Below are 17,552 nucleotides of genomic sequence, written 5' to 3' on the forward strand. Positions count from 1 at the left end.
GAGTATGCCCTTTCTAGTTTTTGAAATTTTTTTTCCACTAACAATAATTCAATCACTTTCTCTGTCCCACTTTAGGAGTCCCGGTCATATTTTTGCACACTCATTTTTATAAAAACCATAATAAATAGTTAAAGTGGAGAAATGGTAAAGTAAGAGAGGGAATAATATTGAGAAGAGTCTTGTCAACATTATTTTCTTTCTTATTTTACTATTTATCCACTTTAACTATTTATTATGATTATTATAAAACGAGTGTGCAAAAGTGATCGGGACTCCTAAAATGGGACGGAGGGAGTACTTTTTTTCTTTTTTCTCTCTTACTTTACTAATTGTGTCTTAAATCCCGTGTCTAACAAAGAGGGAACTCATTCTCCATTAACAATACTTCAATTACTTTTTTCTTCTATATCTCTTTTACTTTATAAAACTCGTGCCGTACTAAGAATATATAATACTTTAATGGGACGGATGGAGTATATAAAGAAAAAGAGTAGTGATATGGGGCAAATGCACCTTAAGTATATACCTAGAGAATAAATCTTAGCCACAAGATCAAGAAATCAAGGGCTAAGATTACTTTTAACATTATATTCAGGTTTTGAATTAATATATGAATAATTTAGTTCACTCGGGGTTATATTGGTCATTTTACTGAATTAAAATGAGAAGGGTCTTCTCTTTCCCTCATTTGATGAACATTTCATTTCCCTTTGTCTCTTCTCTATTCTCCCTATGTCAAATACGTCGGGTTCCACCACTGTGACCTCCATTTTTCGTCATGTTTCCTCCATTCCTCATCGTCATCAATGTTAGCAAAGAAGAGAAGGGATTCCACCCAACTCATCTCCATGCAATCATCTTCGGTCAATCCCAGCTCAGGAAACTGCTCTTCCATTATAGGGAGGAGGTCGTGGACCCCACCAAGGTACATCGACGTGAATGAGGCGGCGCCTGTTAGGTTTCAGGTCGCCGGAGGGTTGGTAGGGTTTAGGAATAGTCTGAGGAGGAGATTCTCGTCGACCTTGTCGGTGATGTGTTGCCATTTATTGACAAGTTCCGTCGTGTTTTCCTCCAGCGTTCATGTCACGTTGAAGACGGTGATTGAAAGCTATTTTCAATAAATTTTTTTATATTTGTGGTCGTTTCTATATGGTTAAGCATTTCGGTTTTGCTTAATCCAAATCGATTTGAAATTCAAATTTTGAGATATGTATCTGGATCCCAAAATATTTTTAAAAATGAATGTGGAAATTCAGAACTTTTATAACCATGGTTAGAGTGAAGTGTTTGTGATCCATGCTTATTGTACACTATTTTTTCATTTCAGTGAATTAAATGTGCTTAGAGTGAAGTATTACATGCTTGGAGTGAAGTGTTTGTGATCCATGCTTATAGTGCACTGTTATTTCATTTCAGTGAAGTAAATGTGCTTAAAGTGAAGTATTTCATGCTTAAAGTGAAGTGTTTTTTATTCATGCTTATAGTGCACTATTTTTTTCATTTCAGTGAAGTAAAACACGCTTAGAGTGAAGTATTCCATGGATAGAGTGAAGTGTTTGTGATGCATGCTTATAGTGCTCACTTTTTTCATCTCAGTGAAGTAAAATTTGCATAAAGTGAAGTATTCCATGGTTAGAGTGAAGTGTTTGTGATGCACGCTTATAGTGATCTGGTTTTTCATCTCTGTGAAGTAAAACGTGCTTAGAGTGAAGTATTACATGGTTAGAGTGAAGTGTTTGTGATCCGTGCTTAGAGTGAAGTGTTTGTGATTCGTGCTTATAGTGATCTATTTTTTTTCATCTCAGTGAAGTAAAATTTTCTTAAAGTGAAGTATTCCATGGTTACAGTGAAGTGTTTGTGATGCATGTTATCAGTGATATGTTTTTTCATCTCACTGAAGTAAATTGTGCTTAAAGTGAAGTATTCCATGGTTAGAGTGAAGTGTTTGTGATCCATGCTTATAGTGCACTGTTTTTTCATTTCAGTGAAGTAAAACACACTTAGAGTGAAGTATTCCATGGTTAGAGTGAAGTGTTTGTGATACATGTTATCAGTGATATGTTTTTCATCCCAGTGAAGTAAAATGTGCTTAAAGTGAAGTATTCCATGGTTAGAGTGAAGTGTTTGTGATCCATGCTTATAGTGCACTGTTTTTTCATTTCAGTGAAGTAAAACGCGCTTAGAGTGAAGTATTCCATGGATAGAGTGAAGTATTTGTGATCCATGCTTATAGTGCACTGTTTTTTCATTTCAGTGAAGTAAAATGTGCTTAAAGTGAAGTATTTCATGCTTAGAGTGAAGTGTTTTTTATTCATGCTTCTAGTGCACTATTTTTTCATTTCAGTGAAGTAAAACACGCTTAAAGTGAAGTATTCCATGGATAGAGTGAAGTGTTTGTGATGCATGCTTATAGTGCTCACTTTTTTCATCTCAGTGAAGTAAAATTTGCATAAAGTGAAGTATTTCATGGTTAGAGTGAAGTGTTTGTGATTCACGCTTATAGTGATCTGATTTTTCATCTCAGTGAAGTAAAACGTGCTTAGAGTGAAGCATTACATGGTTAGAGTGAAGTGTTTGTGATTCGTGCTTAGAGTGAAGTGTTTGTATAGTGATCTATTTTTTTCATCTCAGTGAAGTAAAATTTTCTTAAAGTGAAGTATTCCATGGTTACAGTGAAGTGTTTGTGATGCATGTTATCAGTGATATGTTTTTTCATCTCACTGAAGTAAAGTGTGCTTAAAGTGAAGTATTCCATGGTTAGAGTGAAGTGTTTGTGATCCATGCTTATAGTGCACTGTATTTTCATTTCAGTGAAGTAAAACGCGCTTAGAGTGAAGTATTCCATGGTTAGAGTGAAGTGTTTGTGATACATGTTATCAGTGATATGTTTTTTCATCTCAGTGAAGTAAAATGTGCTTAAAGTGAAGTATTCCATGGTTAGAGTGAAGTGTTTGTGATTCATGCTTATAGTGCACTGTTTTTTCATTTCAGTGAAGTAAAACGCGCTTAGAGTGAAGTATTCCATGGATAAAGTGAAGTGTTTGTGATGCATGCTTATAGTGCTCTATTTTTTCATCTCAGTGAAGTAAAATTTGTATAAAGTGAAGTATTACATGGTTAGAGTGAAGTGTTTGTGATGCACGCTTATAGTGATCTGGTTTTTCATCTTAGTGAAGTAAAACGTGCTTAGAGTGAAGTATTACATGGTTAGAGTGAAGTGTTTGTGATCCGTGCTTATAGTGATCTATTTTTTTAATCTCAGTGAAGTAAAATGTGATTAAAGTGAAGTATTCCATTCTAAGAGTGAAGTGTTTGTGATCCATTCTTAAAGTGCACTGTTTTTCATTTCAGTGAAGTAAAACGTGCGTAGAATGAAGTATTTCATTGTTAGAGTGAAGTGTTTGTGATGCATGTTATCAGTGATATGTTTTTTCATCTCAGTGAAGTAAAATGTGCTTAAAGTGAAGTATTCCATAGTTAGAGTGAAGTGTTTGTGATCCATGCTTATAGTGCATTGTTTTTTCATTTCAGTAAAGTAAAACGCGTTTAGAGTGAAGTATATAGAGATTACCTCATGTCCCATAATATCATCAGTCAGCTTGCAAATATTTTACCTTTTTTTAAATTTCGTGAAGTATATTGATAAGGCTAATTTCATGCACCGGTATGTGCAAAGTAATGTTATAATTTGCTGGATCTAACACGTTTACTAAGCCAGGTGTGTGAAGAAAATGGCTAGATCGAGGAAGTTATGGAGGAGATGGTCTAGCAGGAGAATGAAACGAAATGAGCAGGAATTACGAGGAAATTGGCGTGATAAAGGGAGTCTACAGCTGAGGGCAACAAAGTCATTATCAATTCCTCGCTGGACCCACTAAAACGCCTATAAATAGAGAGGAGCATGCAGCGCAAGAGATAGTTTTACTCTTCTTAGCTCATACATTTACACACACACTTGGGAAAAATTATGGGGATAATCGTGATAGGGGGGTACTTTCTAAAGATCTCGAGTTTGGTAACACCGTCCTAGTGAGGGCGAAGATACAATTGTTTTAATTTCAGCTGTTTTTGCTAGTTTCCACCGTCGAACTTCACTTTTGGGAGTCGACTTTGATGTTGATGATGTTTAACTGCTTATCGCTCATGGATCTGAGTTTAGTTGTTTAATTTCAAGTTATTTTGCTTAGATCTCTCTGCTGTTAGCGTAATTCTTAAATTGCTATGTCGATCTCTGCTTATTTCGTTATTGAGGTGTTTGATGTGGAATTTGGTGACAGATCTGTGGTTGATTGAGTGTTCGGAGCTTAAATTTGTAAATCTGACGTGATGGAGAATTTCTTCTGTTTGGAGTCCGTGTCGGACGCTTGGATCCGGAGTGGATTTAGCGTCTGAAGTTGGTTTTGGCGTGTGAAAGAAACAGTAGTTGATAGACTTGATTAATTTCCTTTGTTTTCTATTTCACTTCGTCTAGGTATGCAGATCTGTTAAGTTCTTCGTTATTTATGCATAGATTTGATTTCAAGTTAGTAGCCCTGTTTTTGATTTGCTTATGTGTTTTCTCAAGAAGTTTTATACGAATTTGGTTGTAGAAGACGATGTCACTGTCAGTTAGTACAAGAGTTAGTTATTCTGCCACTTTCCAGTCGTACTCTGCTTTTTCTTAGATGTGGTCCCACCGTAGAATTATCTCCTAGGTCTAGCTGTTAGGTTAAGTTTCTTTCTAATATTCCCAAGTCAAGTTAATTTTAATTTTCCTCAACCCAAGAAATTGCGTGGCAGCAGCCAACACCAAAAATACTCCCAAATCCTTGATTACGAGTCTTACGCATCCTTCTCTGTGGGATCGATCCCTACTTCCCTATACTAGGTTTAGTAAAGTGGTTGAGGGTTTTTGAAGCGGGGAAGTACTTGTGTGTCCGACGACCGGGATTCCGCACAACCTACGAGTTCCTAGACCAAGTGATCTAGTGGACTTGCTGGATCTGGGGAACCTGCCTTATTTGAATATCGCAACACTGCACACACACTACACTTGTACTGTCACATCCCAAGTAGCTTCATATATAGAGATTAAAGTGAACTAATAAATGCTAATAGTGAAGTATTTAACCTTTGCAGGGAATCAATTTATGTAGAGTGGAGTATATGATGCATGTCTAATAGTGTTATGTGTTTTGTGTTTTCTGATTTCAGTGAAGTGTATAGAGCTTAAAGTGAAGTATATGATGAATGTTACTATGGTGAGCGGGAACAAGATTGAAAATGTGAATTGCCTAAAGAAGCATCAAGGGAATACTACAAAGGCTAAGAGCAAAGTATTGCAGTGCATTAATGTTTTCGAAATCAAACCACAAGTCATTAAATGACTTGGCGACAACATCAAAGCATTATAAAAAATGTAGCAACAACATGGAGATAGATGTGAAAAAATATGATTGTAAACTTCAAGCGTTCATGACCATTTGTATAAAATTTATATAGTTCATAATATGTGTTATTTAGTTCAATATAAAGCTCATCCGTTTCAATTAAATTCAATATTCTGCTAACTATTTACTTCATTGTAGAGTATATTTATTTCACTATAGAGCATATTTGTTTCACTATAATTCACAGATACGATCATTCTAAAATTCAAAATTACGAAACACATGAAAAGAAAATAGAAATTCAGCTTTATTAATAAGCAAAAATCTTACTTTATTACTCAGAAATGAATAAAATACAAAGAATATATCAATAATACCCAGGCAACCACAACAAATCGCTACTACTACTACTATGAATCATAAAAATCCATACATAAAATTGGGAAAATACATCAATTCTAGTTTCAGTGATTCAAATCACTCAATTCAATGCCTGAGCAGCGCGGCGGCGGATAGGAGAATTGACGCGGCGACGGCAGTTCCGGAGATCGACAACGACAATGAATCTCAGAAGATGGATTCTGGAGCCGGTGCCAGAGCCTGAGCTGAAGCGGTGGCGGCGAATGCCGAGACCGCGACGGCGGCGTACGCTAGCATTGCGGCGGCCTTATTGAAGCTAATTTGCGCCATTGGTAAGCAGTGTATGTTAGCATAGTGATCGTATTTCAGAATTGAATTCATATAGCAATTCAGACTATTCACGATGAAGGACGATCGATCAGGAATCGAATATGAAAATCACGCTTGACGAATGATTAGAACTCAGGAAATCACCAACGAGATGAACAAATCTGGAATCGTGATAAATCTGAAATCTGGAATCGGATCGTGATGAACAAATTCAGAGGATTAACGATCAGGAATCGTGAATTTTGGAAGAAATAATAAGTTTGAAAGAAATCATGAATCATGAATGAGTTGAGCTAAATTTGGTGAAAATACACAAATATGGTAATGGTGAAGAAATCGTAAATTTGAATTAATAATATTGAATTCCTGAATTCCAAAAATGCCCTTAGGCTATATCTAAGCAATAGGATTATTTAAGCCATACGATTAATTTGAAGTATTAAAATGTGTGGCTGAGATTTATTCTCTAGTTATACCCTTAAAATTAGTTAAACATTGATCACTACTCAGAGGAGTGTTATATTGTTAACTCTCTCTTAAATACAACTAAATTATAGGCATTGGATTATTAAATCAAGGTATAAAATCATTCATTCATGAATATCAATAAGACGCAAAAAAAAATGTCAGTATCAATTCAAATTAACAAAAATTTAGTTATAACAAACTTTTAAAAATTATTTCAAAACTTTAAATGATTATAACTATCTTAATTTATATTTTTTTACACAAAATATATCAAACTAAAGACAATTTTATAAGGATTCTAACGAGCTATCACTTGCATATGTTCAAATGTCAAAATTTAAAGAAAAAAAATTGAATTTTCGTATTTTTCGAGTACTAGGTAAATGTCAACGTACCTAACGTACCTATGATAATATATCAACATAGTGCATTTACAATTCAATGTTAAATTATGTTAACGTATTCAATTAATTGTATTGATATGTTTAACACACTACATTGACATTTTGATCTACAACCCTAATTTTAGTAGTTTTTTTATCTTTTTAAAGTTAAATAATAATAAAATAAAAATACACATGACAATTTATAAATCACTACACCTCTACAAATCTTAGGGTCTTAAATTAAGAGTGAGTTAGCAATCGATCACTTCCCTCCCCTGCTTATTACTATAATATTGACTGATTCGTATCATTCTATTTTAATATTATAGGTTGTTTCCACGATATTTCCATGTTTAATTAATGTACTTGTGAAAATTTGTTTTTTTTTTTAAAATATGATAAATTGTACAAGTTGAGGATTTTTTTTTGTACTCACCACAAAAATAGGATTAGTATTAGATCACCGGACCCCTTGATTACAATATCTCAAGAACGCATATAATCTTGGAATATTCCGTAAATCATTGAGAAAAATCCCTTTTATTTTATTTTATTCATAATCTTTTCAAACAATCTTTGAACAAGCCCGACTAAAGATGTAGAATTCCCAATCCAGTAACTTGTGGCCCTGTTGCATACGAAACACTTATAACCAACCCTCATATAAAGATAACACATAATCATTTTATGTTGGTGCTTAATTTATTCTATTTGAATTTAAGACTCTTATAATTATTATCAATTTGATATTGTAACATCATATGATTCACAAAAAGATTATATAAAATATATGTAAATCTCAACGATGAACTCGGTATCAAAATATGGATACACTGATGAGTATAAGCTATCATCACAAATTATTTTTATGATATTTCTTTCAAATATTTAATCATTAACAAAGTAATTGTGTAATTTCCCAACCTCAATTTCACTAGATTTTTAGTTAACTACTCCATTTAGGTATGGTATTTTCAATAGAAGTATCCTTGGTAGAAACACATTTATAGAACTGGAAAAAATGTTTACATATGTATGTAGTTGTATCTCCATATACATATACAGCAATAATCGAAACTGCAGTGCACCCAGCTTCAAGTCAAAAATCACAATAGAAAGATGGACATAGCAAAAACCAAGTAAATCGTGCTATTTGAGTATTCTGGCCTTTCTACTTTTTTGCAATGCATTATATGCAATATAATCATTTACCCTAAAATATGACTCTTTTAATAGCCTGGAATCAGTGGTGGCGGCGGAGATAGGTAGCTAGCACCAATTAAACCAGGGACTTTGGTACGAGGCGGTTTGGCATGAGGTGGTGCTTGAACTGGTTCAGATGGCGGGGATGAGGCGGTTTTTGGTGGTGATTGAACAGGAGACGGCGGCGAGTGGACAGGTGGTGGTGATGAAACTTGTTTTTCTGGGGGAGGTGAGGAAGCTGGTGGTGGTTTTGGGCTTGCAGGTGGAGGGGATGAGTCTGATTTAGGTGGCGGAACAGAGTTCGTTGTCTTCTCAGGAGCAGGTGGTGGCTTTTGAGACGGCGTCTCCTTTTTAGGTGGTGGAGCGCCTGTGGTTGGCGGAGTATCTGATTTAGGAGGCGTTGGCTCAGACTTTGGAGAGGGGGCGGAGGCCGGTGTTTCCTTTTTAGGAGGAGGAGGGGGTGCGTGTCTGTGTATCGTCGACTTCTTAGGTATTGGCTCAGCCTTAGGCGGAGGTGTGAGTTTATCTGTCGAGGTGGTTTTAGGTGAGGGGGCGGGGGCTGGAGGAGGTGAGGATTTCTGTGCCGGTGACTTCTTCTCTGATTTAGGAGGTGTTGGCTCAGATTTTGGCGAAGGAGTGAGTTTCTGTGTCGTTGGTGATGATAGTGGTGTGGTTTTGGGTGAAGGGGCAGGGACCGAAGTCTCCTTTTTAGGAGGAGGTGCAAGTTTCTCTGATTTAGGAGGTGTTGGCTCAGATTTAGGCGAAGGTGTGAGTTTCTGTGTCGGCGGTGATGATAATGGTGTGGTTTTAGGTGAAGGGGCGGGGACCGGAGTCACCTTTTTAGGAGGAGGTGCGAGTTTCTCTGATTTAGGAGGTGTTGGCTCAGATTTTGGCGAAGGTGTGAGTTTCTGTGTCGGTGGTGATGATAGTGGTGTGGTTTTGGGTGAAGGTGCAGGGACGGGAGTCACTTTTTTAGGAGGAGGTGCGAGTTTCTCTGATTTAGGAGGTGTTGGCTCAGATTTTGGCGAAGGTGTGAGTTTCTGTGTCGGTGGTGATGATAGTGGTGTGGTTTTGGGTGAAGGGGCGGGGACCGGAGTCACCTTTTTAGGAGGAGGTGCGAGTTTCTCTGATTTAGGCGAAGGTGTGAGTTTCTGTGTCGGCGGTGATGATAATGGTGTGGTTTTAGGTGAAGGGGCGGGGACCGGAGTCACCTTTTTAGGAGGAGGTGCGAGTTTCTCTGATTTAGGAGGTGTTGGCTCAGATTTTGGCGAAGGTGTGAGTTTCTGTGTCGGCGGTGATGATAGTGGTGTGGTTTTGGGTGCAGGGGCGGGGACCGGAGTCTCCTTTTTGGGAGGTGGTGCGAGTTTCTCTGATTTAGGAGGTGTTGGCTCAGATTTAGGCGAAGGTGTGAGTTTCTGTGTCGGCGGTGATGAAACTGGTGTGGTTTTGGGTGAAGGGGCGGGGACTGGAGTCTCCTTTTTAGGAGGAGGTGTGAGTTTCTCTGATTTAGGAGGTGTTGGCTCAGACTTTGGCGAAGGTGTGGATTTATGTGTTGGGGTTGATGACGTCGGGGTGGTTTTGGGTGAGGAGGCGGGGACCGGCGTCTCCTTTTTAGGAGGAGGTGTGAGTTTCTTTGAATTAGGAGATGTTGACTCTGATTTTGGCGAAGGTGTGGATTTGGGTGGGGGAGAAGAGACCGATGTCTCCTTTTCAGGAGTCTCCTCTTCTTCATCATCATCTTCAGGAGTCTTCATTTTAGGAGGAGGAGCGAGTTTATCTGATTTAGGAGGTGTTGGCTCAGATTTTGGCGAAGGGGTGAGTTTTTGTGTCGGCGGTGATGAAACTGGTGTGGTTTTGGGTGAAGGGGCGGGGACCAAAGTCTCCTTTTTAGGAGGAGGTGTGAGTTTCTCTGATTTCGGAGGTGTTGGCTCAGACTTTGGCGAAGGTGTGGGTTTATGTGTTGGGGTTGACGACGTCGGGGTGGTTCTGGGTGAGGAGGCAGGGACCGACGTCTCCTTTTTAGGAGGAGGTGTGAGTTTCTTTGAATTAGGAGATGTTGGCTCAGATTTTGGCGAAGGTGTAGTTTTGGGTGGGGGAGAAGAGACCGATGTCTCCTTTTCAGGAGTCTCATCTTCTTCATCATTATCATCATCTTCAGGAGTCTCTTTTCTAGGAGGAGGTACGAGCTTCTCTGATTTAGGAGGTGTTGGCTCAGATTTTGGTGAAGGTGTGAGTTTCTGTGTCGGCGGTGATGAAACTGTTGTGGTTTTGGGTGAAGGGGTGGGGACCAAAGTCTCCTTTTTAGGAGGAGGTGTAAGTTTCTCTGATTTAGGAGGTGTTGGCTCAGATTTTGGCGAAGGTGTGGGTTTATGTGTTGGGGTTGACGACGTCGGGGTGGGTGAGGAGGCGGGGACTGGCGTCTCCTTTTTAGGAGGAGGTGTGAGTTTCTTTGAATTAGGAGATGTTGACTCAGATTTTGGGGAAGGTGTGAATTTGGGTGGGGGAGAAGAGACCGATGTCTCCTTTTCAGGAGTCTCCTCTTCTTCATCATCATCATCATCTTCAGGAGTCTCCTTTTTAGGAGGAGGTGCGAGTTTCTCTGATTTAGGAGGTGTTGGCTCAGATTTTGGCGAGGGTGTGAGTTTCTGTGTCAGTGGTGATGAAACTGGTATGGTTTTGGGTGAAGGAGCGGGGACCAAAGTCTCCTTTTTAGGAGGAGGTGTGAGTTTCTCTGATTTAGGAGGTGTTGGCTCAGACATTGGCGAAGATGTGGGTTTATGTGTTGGGGTTGACGACGTCGGAGTGGTTTTGGGTGAGGAGGCGGGGACTGGCGTCTCCTTTTTAGGGGGAGGTGTGAGTTTCTTTGAATCAGGAGATGTTGGCTCATATTTTGGCGAAGGTGTGGATTTGGGTGGGGGAGAAGAGACCGATGTCTCATTTTCAGGAGTCTCCTCTTCTTCTTCATCATCCTCAGGAGTCTCCTTTTTAGGAGGAGGTGCGAGTTTCTCTGATTTAGGAGGTGTTGGCTCAGACTTTGGCGAAGATGTGGATTTATGTGTTGGGGTTGACGACGTTGGAGTGGTTTTGGGTGAGGAGGCGGGGACTGGCGTCTCCTTTTTAGGAGGAGGTGTGAGTTTCTTTGAATTAGGAGATGTTGGCTCATATTTTGGCGAAGGTGTGGATTTGGGTGGGGGAGAAGAGACCGATGTCTCATTTTCAGGAGTCTCCTCTTCTTCTTCATCATCTTCAGGAGTCTCCTTTTTAGGAGGAGGTGCGAGTTTCTCTGATTTAGGAGGTGTCGGAGTGGTTTTGGGTGAGGAGGTAGGGACTGGCGTCTCCTTTTTAGGAGGAGGTGTGAGTTTCTTTGAATTAGGAGATGTTGGCTCATATTTTGGCGAAGGTGTGGATTTGGGTGGGGGAGAAGAGACCGATGTCTCATTTTCAGGAGTTTCCTCTTCTTCTTCATCATCTTCAGGAGTCTCCTTTTTAGGAGGAGGTGCGAGTTTCTCTGATTTAGGAGGTGTCGGAGTGGTTTTGGGTGAGGAGGCGGGAACTGGCGTCTCCTTTTTAGAAGGAGGTGTGAGTTTCTTTGAATTAGGAGATGTTGGTTCATATTTTGGCGAATGTGTGGATTTGGATGGGGGAGAAGAGACCGATGTCTCATTTTCAGGAGTCTCCTCTTCTTCTTCTTCATCATCTTCAGGAGTCTCCTTTTTAGGAGGAGGTGCGAGTTTCTCTGATTTCGGAGGTGTTGGCTCGAATTTTGGCGAAGGTGTGAGTTTCTGTGTCGGCGGTGATGAAACTGGTGTGGTTTTGGGTGCGGGGGCGGGGACCGGAGTCTCCTTTTTAGGAGGAGGTGTGAGTTCCTCTGATTTAGGAGGTGTTGGCTCAGACTTTGGCGAAGGTGTGGGTTTATGTGTTGGGGTTGACGACGTCGGGATGGTTTTGGGTGAGGAGGCGGGGACCGGCGTCTCCTTTTTAGGAGGAGGTGTGAGTTTCTCTGAATTAGGAGATGTTGGCTCAGATTTTGGCGAAGGTGTGGATTTTTGTGTCGAGGTGGATTTGGGTGGGGGAGCAGAGACCGATGTCTCCTTTTCAGGAGTCTCATCTTTTTCATCATCTTCAGGAGTCTCCTCTTCAGGAGTCTCCTTTTTAGGAGGTGGTGCGAGTTTCTCTGATTTAGGAGGTATTGGCTCAGATTTTGGCGAAGGTGTGAGTTTCTGTGTCGGTGGTGATAGAACTGTTGTGGTTTTGGGTGAAGGGACGGGGACCAGAGTCTCCTTTTTAGGAGGAGGTGTGAGTTTCTCTGATTTAGGAGGTGTTGGCTCAGATTTTGGCGAAGGCGTGGGTTTATGTGTTGGGGTTGACGACGTCGGGGTGGTTTCGGGTGAGGAGGCGGGGACCGGCGTCTCCTTTTTAGGAGAAGGTGTGAGTTTCTCTGATTTAGGAGATGTTGGCTCAGAATTTGGCGAAGGTGTGGATTTATGTGTCGAGGTGGATTTGGGTGGGGGAGCAGAGACCGATGTCTCCTTTTCAGGAGTCTCTTCTTCAGGAGTCTCCTCTTCTTCATCATCTTCTGGAGTCTCCTCTTCAGGAGTCTCCTTTTTAGGAGGAGGTACGAGTTTCTCTGATTTAGGAGGTGTAGGTTCAGATTTTGGCGAAGGTGTGAGTTTCTGTGTCGGTGGTGATGAAACTGGTGTGGTTTTGGGTGCAGGGGCGGGGACCGGAGTCTCTTTTTCAGGAGGAGGTGTGAGTTTCTCTGATTTAGGAGGTGTTGGCTCAGATTTTGGCGAAGGTGTGGATTTATGTGTCGAGGTGGATTTGGGTGGGGGAGCCGAGACCGATGTCTCCTTTTCAGGAGTCTCCTTTTCAGGAGTCTCCTCTTCTTCATCATCTTCAGGAGTCTCCTCTTCAGGAGTCTCCTTTTCACGAGGAGGTGTCGATTTATTTGTCGAGGTTGATTTGGGCGAGGGAGCGGTTGTGGTCGATGACTTTTCTGGTGAAGGTGATGTTGATTGTGGTGGTATAGGTTTATGTGTTGGGGTTGATGGCGTCTGCGTAGATTTAGGTGAAGGGGCGGATACTGGTGGCGGCGTAGGTGGTCGTTCTCTTATGATCGGCGCCACCCTTTGTTCATGGGGTTTTGTCTCAGACTTATGTGTCGGGGTTAATGGTGTCAATGTAGGGTTGGTTGATGGTGCAGAAAATGACGTCTCCTCTTCCTCATCAGAAGGTGTTGGCTCACGCACTGGAGATGTTGTGGTTGTTGACTTATATGTCTCTTGAGATGTTGGTCCAAGATCATCATTTGGCTCAAGTTTTGGCTCCGGCTCTGGCGAAGGTGTAAGTTCACGTGTTGGGGTTGATGGCACCGACATGGGTGTTGGTGAGGGGGTGGAGGATGGTGTCTCCTTTTTAGAAGGAGGTGTCATGTGTAGTGGAACACTTGTGGACGGTGGTTTACCTGTATTTGGAGATGTTCGCTCAGTCTCGTAATCTGGCTCAAACTCTGGATCAAGCTCTGGCTCTGGCGAAGGTGTGAGTTTTTGTGTCGGGGTTGATGGCGTCGACATGGGTTCAGGTGAAAGGGCACTCTTGGTAGGAATCTTCTCTGGTGTGGAAGGTGTTGGCTCAGACAATGGCGAAGGTGTGGATTTTTGTGTTGGGGTTGATGGCACCAACATGGGTGTGGGTGTTTGTTTAGGAGCTGGAGCTATTGGCGGATTTCCCAAAGTTGAGGAACCACAACCAGCTTTGCAGTCGACCTTCTTGCTCAATGCTATGCGACACTCTTTCTCCGGCCTCTGATTGGGCTCCCGTGGCAAGCAATTTGTCTTGCTGTCAACGGAAGCCACAGACACACACTCAGGATCTTGGGCGTCGAAGAAGTTGTAAGAGCAGGTGAAGTTCTTGAGTTTTGGCAACGTGCAAACAGTTTTTGATATCTTGCTCCTGAACTTATTGTTCCCAATGCTGAGCACCTCTATACTCTGCATATGCTCCACCCCCTGTGGTAGGTCGCCCATAAACTTGTTGTATGAGATGTCAAATACCTTGGTTGTCTTCAACATCGTGATCGCCTCTGGTAGGCACCCCGACAGCTCGTTGTGCGAAACCACAAACTCATCCAATTTTTCTGTCATCTTGCCTATGCTTGTCGGGATGCACCCATAGAGGCGGTTGTTGGCCATCACAATAACAGAGGCTGTGGAGTTCCCCAAATTCTCTGGGATGGTTGAGTGGAACCTGTTGTTGTTCAAGAAAATCGCATCGAGGGCCTTGTCGAAGAGCCCCGCCGGTAGCTCCCCTTCGAACTCATTATATCGAAGGTCGAGGTATTTAAGTTGAGGCAGCTCTAGCACCACCTCGGGGAACGCTCCACAAAAGCGGTTGTTGCTTAAATCCAACTCGTAGAGAAGCTTGAGGTTCTTGATCCCACGCGGGATAATCCCGCAGAACCTGTTGGAGTTGAGATGGAAGAGACTAATGTCAGTAAAGTACTCAATCTCCGGGGGGAGGTGGCCTGCGATATCGGCGTGGTTGAGATCGACACCAGCCACCACTTGGACGCTAGCGTCGTCTAGTGCCTTGGCACAAAAGACGCCTTTGTAGCTGCACACATCCGGGCCCTCCCAATTCTTTGTCCACCCATTTGGATCAGAAAAAATGGCACTCTTCAATGCTTGTAGGGCTTTGTAGGGCCCTTCTAGCCTCGGACTAGCGAGCTTTGGGATTGAACCGACCTTGACAGGTTCACAAGTGTAGGCCGGCACTTTCACTATATTAGTCGATGTTGCCCCAGTGCCTGATTTTGATCCTTCATCCCCGGCCTTTGCTTCTGGTTGATCATTGGATTCGGATGTCGGGGTTTGCTCTTCCCCGGTGTCTGATTTTTCATCGCCTTCTTGTTTGTTGTTGGGTTCGGGTGTAGCCAATGTTTTCCCAGCGTCTGATCCTTCTTGATCGGCGTCTAGTCCTTGATAATTGTTGGCTGCGACACCCATGGTCGGGTCACTATCCTCATCGTTTGCTTCGGATACTTGGCCAAATTGACCACCAGCACCAGCACCAGCACCAAAACCAAATCCGACTCCACCTCCAGCTCCAGCTCCAGCTCCAACTCCAACTCCACCTCCAACTCCACCTCCAGCTCCAAATGATAGAGAGAAAGAAGGGGTTGTGAGGAGGGCGAAGAAGAGGAGGATAAGAGAGCAACCCAAGGTTTTGATTTCCATGACGATGACTTCCTTGGGAAAAATTGATCAATCCATTGTAGCAATATACCTTATATATGCACAATAATATGAGCAACTTTCCCATGCATTCGTTTCCATTAAACTCAAGCACATCCATCCATTTTCGAAGGTCAATGTTGCTTCTTGCGCTAAAATACAGAAGACACGCCTTTTATTTCGTATTTGCCTGCCTTAAAATTTGCTAAATATGGATAAAAACTCTTGCCATATTATATTATCCCTTACTGCATTCATTTGTGAGTGTATGCCCATCTTTAACTAAAATATTTAATGTAAATGTCATAGAGTAATTGTATAATACGTAAATTAATTTACTTTTTCTGTTCCTTTTTATTATCATTGATATTGTAAAACGATTAAGTTTACATGGGTTATTTTATTTAGCGCTAAGGTCTCTTTTCTACTGCCAATTCATTCTTGATGATTTGTATGTGTTTCTTTTCTCTTTACATAAAAAATGAAATAAAATTGAGGTGATTGGGATTAGAGGTGCTATTAAAAGTAAAACATTACAAATACATTAAATTACATCTTGATTAGCAAGATAACCTTGATTCATCGTGAGGGATCGTATGATAGAAAAGATTAGATAAAAAAAAATACATTACAAATGTATAACATTACATGCATTACATATATATTTGTTGAAATACAAATATCGTTATGTTGACTTATACTTATAACATAGGAATTAGGATGTTCTTTATGTTGACGTATACTTATAACATAGGAATTAGGATGTTGATATAGTTAACAGTTAGCAATTAACAAATATTTACAACTGATCACGTCAAACTTGAGACTTAGAGCATCCATAATGGCAATAGGCCAGCCACTCTCTCTCCCTACCACGTCAGCACTAAAAATCCACCTGCCACATCTTCATTTTAATCAAATAGGCTAGCCTAAGGCCAGCCACAGGCTAGCCGCAATAAAAATAATTCAAAAACAACTACATTTACCGAATTAAATTTACGATAAATTATGGAATTAAATTTACGAGACATATACGGGAAAATTCATTCATTTCATTTAAATAAAAAAAAGGTACATACATAAAAAAAAGTACATAATTAAAAAAAAATCGGGCTCTACTCCTCATCGTCGTCGCCGCCGCCACCCGGGACCTCCACATCGGTGGCATCTGAGCCCGCATCTAAGCCCCCCATATGTGCCCTCGCGGCATCCAAATCGACCTGCATGCTCTCGAGCATTGAGTGAAGAAACCTCTTCTCCGTGGGGTCAGTTGCGGCCCTCCAATCTTGGAAGACATTGTACATCTGCTTCCGCATTTTTTGACGCGAGAAGAAGGTGTACGCGGGTGGGGGGCTGCCGACTGGACCTCCTGGGGCAATAGGGGGGAGGATCCCCTCGCTGCCCGTTGCGCCCGCTTTTGGCCAACCGGGCGAGTGCGGCGAGCAAACGATGGAGGGGACGGAAACTCCTCAGCATCCGGGGGAAGGTCGTGGGAACCGCCGCTGCTGCCGCTGTAATCGCCGGAATAGTTCAGCTTCTGCTTCTTCGGCCACCCAGCGTCGACCCCCGCCCGAAACTTCTCGGAGTCCTTCAGCAGCACCAGATAGCAGTTCCAGAAGGTGAACTCCTTATAAACCCCCGGCTTGGGGAACAGACTCTCCGCTATCCTCTGACAGTCCTCCTCAGTCTGCCCACTACTCATCATGCGGAGGGCGTTGGCGTACAACCCCGAAAATCAGCCGACCGCGGCCCTGATGCATTCCCATCGCTTCCGGCACTCCTCCACGGTGTAGCCCTTTCCGTGCGGGCAGTTCCTCCTGTAGGCTGCTCTAATCTTAGCCCACATGTTGACGATCCGCTGGTTGTTCGCAACCAGCGGATCGTCGCAAACCGACAACCACGCCTTGGCCAGGGCGATGTACTCCTCTTCCGTTCACTTCCTCTGTGTGGTGGTGTTGTCAACAGCCGGCTGCGACGACTCGCCGACCACCTTGCTCTTCCTCTTGTTCTTCTTCTTCGGCGCGGCCCGACCCCCTACTCCCCCGCTGGAACGGCAGTGTCCGCCTCCCCCATATCGATCCCCAGCTCATGTAATGGGAAACGGTCATCCCCAGTGAACTGCGTCTCCACTGGGGTCGACGTATGAGACGAAGCCGTCAAAAAATCAAGAGTGGGACGATAGACCGTGTCCCCCCCCCCCCCGG

General features: G+C 42.2%; 1 protein-coding gene across 1 annotated transcript; it reads right to left on the reverse strand.

The window, feature by feature from the left end:
• Positions 1-7,933: 7,933 nt before the first annotated feature.
• LOC125209237 (uncharacterized) lies at positions 7,934-15,351 on the reverse strand. Its single transcript, XM_089069459.1, has 4 exons — positions 13,831-15,351; positions 13,143-13,524; positions 10,886-10,988; positions 7,934-8,752 (listed from the first exon to the last, which is right to left on the reverse strand). The coding sequence occupies exons 1-4, from the start codon at positions 15,349-15,351 to the stop codon at positions 8,143-8,145; spliced, it is 2,616 nt and encodes an 871-aa protein (XP_088925585.1). The 3' UTR covers positions 7,934-8,142.
• Positions 15,352-17,552: the final 2,201 nt, after the last annotated feature.

Source organism: Salvia hispanica, chromosome 3, assembly GCF_029641045.1.
Source record: "Salvia hispanica isolate PSC_SH4W2 chromosome 3, Shi_PSC_v1, whole genome shotgun sequence".
NCBI lineage: Eukaryota > Viridiplantae > Streptophyta > Magnoliopsida > Lamiales > Lamiaceae > Salvia > Salvia hispanica.